This window comes from Phaethon lepturus, unplaced genomic scaffold (assembly GCF_000687285.1).
Source record: "Phaethon lepturus isolate BGI_N335 unplaced genomic scaffold, ASM68728v1 scaffold36632, whole genome shotgun sequence".
Classification (NCBI taxonomy): Eukaryota; Metazoa; Chordata; class Aves; order Phaethontiformes; family Phaethontidae; genus Phaethon; species Phaethon lepturus.
Genome location: NW_010521872.1, coordinates 1 through 9,408, shown reverse-complemented (window position 1 = coordinate 9,408; position 9,408 = coordinate 1). Strand labels below are relative to the sequence as shown.

General features: G+C 45.6%; 1 protein-coding gene across 1 annotated transcript in view; it reads right to left on the bottom strand.

Moving 5' to 3' along the window:
• KIAA1467 (KIAA1467 ortholog) overlaps positions 1-3,671 on the bottom strand; it is a gene marked incomplete at its 5' end in the record, with an annotated part of 14,546 nt that extends 10,875 nt beyond the window's left edge. The window contains 2 exons of the mRNA XM_010281654.1: positions 2,240-2,338; positions 3,279-3,671. Of these exons, the coding sequence (XP_010279956.1) occupies positions 2,240-2,338; positions 3,279-3,671 (492 nt within the window). The remainder of the gene's footprint in view (positions 1-2,239; positions 2,339-3,278) is intronic.
• Between the last annotated feature and the right edge of the window lie 5,737 nt (positions 3,672-9,408).

Genomic DNA, 9,408 nt, shown 5'->3' with positions numbered 1-9,408 from the left:
TGAACCAGACTGATCCCCTCTCCATCAAGACAATGGCTAGCACGAAGGGGAAACCTTAAGTGACTCCCAAAGCAGATGCCATCTCATGTGAAAGCCCTGGGTTTGTAATTCTGGAGCAGCAGAAGGTGACTGGCAATCTGAAAACTTTTTCCTTTGTTTTCCAAATGAGTTTTATTATTGTGAAAAACAGACTGAAAGCATCCAATTGGTGTAATTCAGGGGTCTTTTACTAATTCACCAGTTAGCACAAAATAATTGTGAAAAAAAAAAGTGCTTTATGCTGTTTCAGTTGACTGTTGATTCCAAATGTGAGCCACTTTTAGCTCAGCCTGCCCTCAGACGTAATTGTGGTGATTGTAATCTCCACATATCACAATTTATGATGAACTCACATACATTTCAAAATAACAACAGTCCCAGTTGACTCCTGCCTTACTAGCAAAACAACATATGATCTGACTACACAATGGGCGTATCTGGACCACCAGCTAAAAGCAAATCTTGATTTAGAGCCCACTTTCTAAATCAAACTCCCTCTTCTCTCAAACTGAAAATCACCTGGCTTATGCTAAGGGGTTGCACCAGCCCAAGCTCTCTTCATTGGGTTGGCAGGGACCAAGAACAACTAACTCCTGAATGCAACTCACAGCTGTTGTGTGTACAAGCTCAAGAAACAGCTAACAATGTCATAGCTTACTCCACCAAGTACCTATCCCAAGCTTATCTCTACTGGACGCTGTGTGAATGCTCTGAGCACAAGACACCAGAGGGCTGACGTCCAGCTATGTGGATTCAGGATGGTGATGTGCTTACACCTGCTTTAGGGTCTGCTTTTTGTCTTGAAGAACTAGATATGACTAGTTCCATTCAGAGCATGCTGAGAACTGTATATATGTCTGTGATGAAAGATAAATACAATGCAACGACAAAATATAGAATGCAAGGACAACCTCTACAAACTGAACGCAACTTTTAAGTCAACAGTATCTCCCTCTCTCTCTTTCGTTTTTAACTTACTCTACAGCTTCTCATAGGTTTCTTTCTACAGGACTTGCCGTATAATACCGAGGGCCTTGCTTGAGCTGTGAAGAAGCAGCATTTTCCATGTCCTCTAACTACATTTTTATTACCCTACTCTTTGAAGAGTCAAGGCATTTTGCTCCCACGAGAGTTCTCTTCAGGGTATGCAATGTATTCTTGCTCCCTGAATACGTCTCTGAGACTGAACAAATTCACGTAATCTCAGGCAATGCCAGGCTGGGCAGATGCAGGCATCTGGGAACCTCCAGGACTTCAGAAGCCCAGTGCAACAGGATGCTACCAGACCTGGCAGCCCCTGTATAACCCCTCATAATATATGAGCAGGCTGCTGCTATGTTACCTGAGGGGTGTAAGGCTTAACAGAGAAAGCAAAAGCAGTCAGAAAGAGGAAGCAGGGCGATACCTGCTAAACAGCCAGGCACAGTAGCTTCCCCACCATCAGCCGGTCTATTATCTGTGAATTAACAATGATTTGGAGCCTGGCAAGTATATGCAGTGACCTGGAGAAAAAGGCAGCGACATGAGGGTGTTTCCTGCAACACCAACATACAGCTGCTCTATAAAAATCCGTAATGCTCCCTGTTGGCAAGCAACTGGCTAGTTCAGAAGAACCAGAGTGCTCCAACAGTCAGCTCTGCCATTACTGTTCCTGTCGCCAACTACCCTTGGTAATGGCCAGGACACTGGACCACAGATCAGGAAAGAGTTGGGACTCTACCACTGAATCTCATCTGTGACCTTTGTCAAGCCACTTCCCTTCTCTATGCTTCCACCTCTGTGCCTGTAAAATGGATGTAGTTAGGCTGAGCTCTTTTGTGAAGGGCTCTGAGAGACAATAAGGTGGGGAAAAACACCACCTTATTTCCAATTGCCATTTGCAGAGCACTGCTTTCTGATCACTTTATCTCTGCCCCTAAACCAAGCGTGCACAAATACAGTACAAAGAGATGAACTTGCCCCAAGATGAGATACGGGGAAATAGATGACGCTGACCCAACAGGTATGGGAGCACAGGCTTGCAATGAAAACTATGAGCCGTATGACAAAGCACAAGCACATCAGCCATTTTAAAGAACTCTGAAAAGAGCAATGCAGTGGATTTGAAGTGGCAGAAACTCTTCCCATGCATAAGACAAAAATACAAAGATCTGTACTGACAAGTACAGAAAGAGGAATGGAAAGGAGCTGTGGTGCTTACCCATGACGCTAGCATTCATCAAGGCAGTGAAGACAATGAGGATGTCCGGGAGCCCATCACCGTTCACATCGCACAGCTCCAGTGGGGATAACACACCACCTGCAACATTCACACAGAATCACCACACCGTTGTCAAAAAGGCCACTCAGCCCATTCTCCATACTGGGAGCAGAGGGCTGGCCCAGAAAAGAGACTCATGGACAGCCAAGCCTCACAGAGTCTGCTAGGTAACCACCAATTCCAGGCAGCTCCCACCACTGCATGGAAAGGCAGAAATGTAGCATCTGGGTCAGAGAAAGGAAAGGGAAAAATGGAGGAGCCAACAGAACAAGATGTCTGCTTCCCACTTCTCATTCTGAGGTGATGTGGGAGCCACATATCTTATGAAAGGCTTAGATCTGGAAGCCAGGGGCAGAAAGCAAGGAGGGAGAGACATATCTAGACCTGGCAGAGATTATTCCACAAATCACTGTTACTTTACTGCAGAGGTCAGAATGGCAGATACTTCAGAAATGTTACTAGTGGCCCACACAGGATGACAAAAGATCCCAAATGTTGATTTATAGATTCAAGCAGGACAAGAAGACAAAAGGAATAAGGTTAGTTAAGCCAGTTAAGAGACACAAAGATTTCTATCCCTCTCCTCCTGAATACATCCACAAACTTCAGTGGGGGAGTTGCTGGTGAAACCCAGGATGTAGAGAGGGAGGTGCTATGTTTTAAAGTGGTCTGGGCCATCTCCATATGGAACAGATCACACCATCCAGACAAAAAGGTAGGATGGGAGAAAAGTCAAAATGTTTTTTGATGTTGACAGAAACAAGAATTTGTGGCACTGTCATCTACTGATGCCAGATTTCACAGGCCTCAGCTTGAAGAGTGAGCAGCACGCAGCCTGTCTATTACCTCGGAGCATCTGCAGTGGTGAGGAAGGGCCTCTGCTCCGAGCTGGCTCTCCCAGATAGGTCTCTCCCGCCGATGCCCAGCCTGGGAGCTGCCACCTCCCCCATGCCAGATGCTGTTCCTGGGGCTTTCTCACCTGCTCCCTGACCTAGGTTGCGGTTCCAGGTGTTATGCAAGTCTCTAGGGGGACAGGGAATTAGAAATGCGCACACCAACACAAGAATCATCGAGATCACCACAGTGAGCAGAAAGATCGCTGTGCGCAGGTATGGCATGAGGGAGGGAGCAGCCTTCTGCTCCAAACTCCCAGCTGTCTCTGCAGGATAACCCTCGGGCACGCTCTCTGACGTGTGCTGCTTTGTCATCCCAACCTCCACATCGGAGTCAGGGTCCTGCATCTCCTCAGGGGGGCTCTTCCCATTCTTGACACCCCCATTCTTCTGGATGTTGAGTACCAGGTCATCTTCACTTTCATCACTGTCAGCCTGAGTGAGGGGATCATATTCCCCGAGGTCTGGGCTCTTCTTTCCTGAGGAAAGAGATGGAGGAAGAAAATAAAAGGTAAGGTCCTTGCTTTTGCAGGGCCTCAGTAGACAAAAGTTTGCAGTGGAGAGTGATACAGAAGGGAGGACTGCGCAGTCTGTATTTTGTGCATGGATGCAAGTGAGAGGTGTGAGAGAGAAGACAGAGTCTGTCCACGTTCCAGAGTAGCAGCTGCAGGAGAAAAGGTGTCGACAGTTTAATTCCCTGAGATAAAGTTGTATATATCTAGTATCTCTCTCTATACACACACACACATATGTGTGTGTGTATATATGAATTCCATATATATATGGAATTCATGGCTGATTTAATTCTAATACTTTCCTGTTTGGTAATGAGACATGCTGACATGAAGTCATGCTTAACGCTTTGAGTACCTAAACTGCAGCACTCTCTTGACTTCAGACTCTGAACTCCTTTAGCATTTGCAAACTTCTAATCCCAACACAGTCCCTCTTCACTTGTAGTCTGTGTTCTCTTGAGAGGCGCTCCCTCTGCAACTCATTTTCCCCCTGCTCTTCCTGCCTGGTCCAAGCAGCACTGCTGCCTTCTCGTGTGGCACATCTGCTATGCTGCTTTGTGAGTGACAGAAGGGATAGAGCACTGCACACAGTTTCTCTGCAGTGCTGGTAAAAATGGGTATCAAATCCCTGAAGATGAGGGCAAAGTGATTTTGCCCTTTTGGGCCAGTAACATGCTGGTGTCTGAAGGGATCAGGGCCACCCCTCTAAGACACCACCTTCTCTGCATGGCTCAGCAATGTGAGAGGGAGTGCTCCAGCTCCTGCAATAGTGCTCCTGCTCTGTTCCTGCTCCCACCAGAGTCGACAGCTTGTGCTTGGCCTTGCCAAGATAGATAACTTAGCACTGATGCCTTCAGGTAGTAGCTTAGCTCTAAGGTGTTTGCCTGGCACATGGACGACTTCTCCCCCAAGCCCTAGACAGCCACAGGGAGTGTGATGAGGGCAGGTGCAGAGCCCAGTCATACATATGGCGTAAGGCTAGGGCCATCTGTTTATGGGGGCAGGCAAGATCACGCAGACTCACTGCCCCGAGCTACGAGTGGAAGATCACGTCTCAGGGAGCTGCCTTGCGCCACCAGGCTGGGCATGGAGCCATGGCCACTGCTCCGATGATTGCAGTGTCTCGGTCTATTTCTCTCTCTCTCTCCCCCTGTTTCAAGGTGGGACTTTGCTGTCCCAGATATCTGCCTTGTTTCTCTTTGCCTAAAGCTGACCCAAGACAGGAGCTAACTTGCGCTCGAAGATGCTTGAAGTGATACATGCAAGGCATAAACAATAAGCAAAAATACACAAGCTGTAACCACTCTCAGACACTAAGATGATGGGAAGGCTTTACAGAGCGGAAATTTAAGGGCTTTCATGATTATTCTTCCTGCATGAGATAGTATGCCTTATTTCTGGTTTTCCTGTTAAAGGCAGACTCACAGTTACAGACGTACTGTAGTATCTAGTTAGTGCAACACACCTATTTTGCATCATGTAGAATCTATTTTGCAGCACGTGCATCTCATTTCTTTCTCATTTCTTGCCCCTCGAAAAGACCTTCACTTCCCCTTCCTGTACCACTTATAAATGGTATTCAGTGTCAATTTTAGGATTTAAGAAAAACTGTCAATCCCACTAAAGGCCAAATGCCCCACACCGAGTAGAGCAGCCAAGACAACCCACCCACACTGAACACAGGGAAATAAAGATAGCCAGCGAGGTCACATATCAGAATCAGACCCTTCCTTTTTGAACTATGGCCTTCTATGAAAGATTAATGTCAAAACAATCTGGTGTACATACCAAAAAGCTGTTCCTTGTGGAGGTAGACCACCCAGCTAAAAGATACTACATTCCTATGGGATGGTCCAATATATCCCTGTGAGACACTGCATTGTTTCACACAGAGCTGCCCTAAACATGCGTTCAAAGTGTGGGCTTTTTAGGAAGTCTTGATAACCTTGGCTCCATCCTGTGAGCAGCATAGAAGGCCACCAACCTCGGTGGCACACAGCTCTCTGCTCAGAGATTGCAGTGACAGCGCAGCGTGAACTTCCCAGATATCTATACAGGAGGTTGTGCTGACAAGTTGCTGAAAGAGTACTCAGCGAAAACAAGAAATTCCAGAGAGGATCTGCTGGCAGGATATTTGCAGCTTCTCACTACAGATCCAGATGTGCCAGTTCAAGCCAGGTCAGAGTGGTATGAAAAGTAAATGCTGCTGGCCCAAGAGGAAATGGCCTTTAGTCTGGGAAGTCAAAGTTATGTCAACCAGACTGCTCCTGGTTTTGGAAACTGGTGTGCTTTGAGTAAAACAACTCAACAGCATACTTACAATTCAGATATACTGTGATTCAGATATACTTTAATTATTTTAATGCCAGACAGTCAACTCAGGAGACTGAAACCTGCTGTTCATCCTTGGAGCAAAAAGCATTGCTAGGAATGAGCTTTATCTGGAACACTTTTGTTCTGGATCTCTAGGAGACAGAAAGAACCTTGAAACTATGGCTCACTCACTCCTTGAACTGGCTGGGATTGAGGTGTTGGGAACATAGACAGTGGTGTCGACCACCACAGATGATCTGTAACAGCAACACCTTTACTGCCAAGAACCAGGTAAGAATCCCAGTCCACTGATCAGAGGCTAGAAAACAGCTGCTACACAGTAATGACTTACAGCTTTTGGTAATCTTTTGGAAAGGATCTATTGAGTTATATGAGGGCTATAAAGCAGAGAGCTGCTCAGTCTTATTTCATGTATAAGCCTGACCAGGAACCAAAAACTGGCACTCCTTCTCCCCATCTTTCCTCGAAAGGTTAGCTGGCACTCTCACAAGCCACAGCCACTCAGTAAGTTTGGGCATAAAATGCCCTGCTGTTTTTTTTTTTTTTTTAAGCTAAAAGGAGGGAAGACCGCCCTTTAGCAATGGCTGTTAAAGCACTCACATAGCACATGGGAAACCCAACTGCATATCTAATCTCAGAGGATTTAAATGCTCATCTCTCACTGTTCAGAGAGGGTCCTAACAATCGATCTATAGGTGTTTGAGAATGCATCTGGAGGACTGGTGAGGACAGGCTCAGCCTGGCCTCTTGAGGCTGTTCTGTGGTGCAGAGAATACATAACTCATAATTCACCTGGCTGGAGAGAGAGCAGAAGGAACATAAGTCTTCATCTGAGTTTTAGGTCACTTGCTGTGGGAAGGAGGGGATACCACACCTGACTTCCACTAATCACTCCCAAATGATTTTTCAACAGAAAAACATAAAGACACATAAACAGCAGTAAAGAATGTGTGAAAACAAGAGCAGTCACACATCACTTAGAGAATTATAATTTACTGAGAAGTGCTCCAGAAATCAAATTCTTTCCTCTCTGGTCAACAACAAGGCTCAGGCTGGGGGAAGACAGTTTGTCCATCAAGAGAAAGCTAAAAATGCCTCTGTTGCAAGTGATAAGCTGTCAGAAAACCCAATACTCCCATGCAGTTTCCAACTTTCCATCATGGAAGCAGAAATGCTAAGACCCAAGTCCGCCTTTTGGTCAAACTCTCACCCTATCTCTTGAAATGATAATCACTGCATAACCTTCATGATAAATCATTTCCTGCACTAAAGAAAACAGACTCCAGACCTACCCTGAGCAGCTCTGTGGCCTTCCTTGTGTATGTAACAGACCTGTATAACTCACATCTTGTTATCTGTCTTTGGCATACCATGTCTAAGTGTATCCACTTTACAGGGACAGAGTTCATACCAGCAGAGTCAGTTTCCTTGCTGCTCTGTGTTCTCTCCTACAGGTATGGTAAATAAACTGCTTCTGTTCTGACCTGTTCTAAATTCTATTCCTTTATTTCCACTGCACCAGTGATAAAACAGAGGTTCCCAGTCAGTGGCCTGTGTTTACAATCAATCTGAGGAACAGTTGCTTGTGGTCTGTGGCTAAATTATTGGCCATGTTGCCCTAGATTTTTTTTTCCAGCACTGGAAGAAAAAGCAAATACTAAAGAGGGAGGTTTTCAAGGGCAGAAGAGAGATAATGCTCCAAACCTACCAACTTTAAAGGGCAGCTGGACTCTAAACTGCACTTTATGACTTTGAAAATCCCCTGTGCATTTTCCTAATAGCACTTTTTGCACAGGCAGCTCTTGCAACTATTGCAGTAGAAAAATGTGACCTCTCATAGAAGAAAAGATGAATCATATGATCACGATTCAGAAAGGAGGCATCTGTGAGGTGATCTGTGTTGGAATCAGGTCCCACTCATAATGAAATACTCATTTCTAGTCCTGATAGCTTGCAAGATATTAATGGTAATCTTTTTTTTTGTTTTTGACTTACTAGAAAGGCTTTTCTTTGCACTCACGTCGGAATGAGTGCAAATCTCAGACTTTAGATGAGTACAATTTTCAGTGCATTATTCCAATGATGAAATACTAGTTCCATACTCTTTGTACTCGTTTCATGTTCTGTTGTTTTTTTGGGTTTTTTCCCCAGCTGGCAGTTGGCAGGCACCAATCACTGGGTACTGCAGACATATCTCTAAGCCCATGGGGAGATAAGTTGCCACATTGATATAATTAAAATAATGAGATGCATCAGGAAAGAAACAGCTCTAGCAACAGGTTTTCTGCTTTCTCATTGCTGTTCAAAGCTGCAATTTTCAAGAATTAACCACACAAGATGTGATATATGCAACTTAACCTAAGGGTTGATGCAAGAACTGTTTTCTTAACTGCAGTTGCAAGGCTCTTTTCCAAATCAGTACCTCCCAACAGCAGGTATCAAAGAGCTTATGCTGGTTCCAGAGGTCCCAGAAGAGATCTGTACTTGTTACTGTACAGTCCCCCAGTGGTCACAAACCAACACACTTGTACCTGCCAGTTAGCACTTTTCCTAAATAAACTTCATGTAAAATGTATTCCTTCTCTTTTAGACAAACATATATATATATATATAACCAGGAAGAAACTGATTTGCAAACAAAACTTCTTTGAATGCGATCTGGTATGGGTTACTAAAAGCTGGCAGGAAGGCCCTGAAGACATTACTGTGATCTTCATGGAATGATGGAGGATGAAAGTACAACTTGACCACTGAGTGCAGCTTCACAGACTGGGGCACTGCAGGACCACAGAGGTGCGTGGTGCTGGGAAGGAGCCCTCCCCCAGCAGTGCACAGCTGGGCCCTGTCTCTGTCCCACGACTGTCCTGAAGGCAAGACATGGTCAGGAGGGGCAAGAGGCACTTTCCCATTGCGTTAATGCAGTCAGGTGCATTGGCACCATCTCCAGTCCATCCAACAGCAACTAGCACGCTCTCAAGATCTGATTTCACAATGTCTTTTCATTCCCTTTTAATCTCCTCTCTGAAGAGAATGTTTTTTGGACTGCTGCTCACTGTCTTATCTTTGAAAGATCTGGTTCCCCAACACAATAGTCCCTTATGCCCGAATATCCTTTCATCTCACTGAAGATCTCTGTCTGGAAGGTATGCAAAGGTGGTAGTCAGACTTTAAACATTTACCTGGGTAACTGCACTTACCAAACTCCTGGCCTGGCTTTTGGGGGTAAAACCCGGCAAAGGTGGATCAGAAAGGGACTAACGTTTTCTCGCAGTGGTGGCGACTGTCTTGAGCCCTGTGCCCACTTCTGCGCGGCCTGCGGGACCCGCCGCCTCCTCCCGCGCAGTCCCGGCGCGGCTCCTCACAGGGC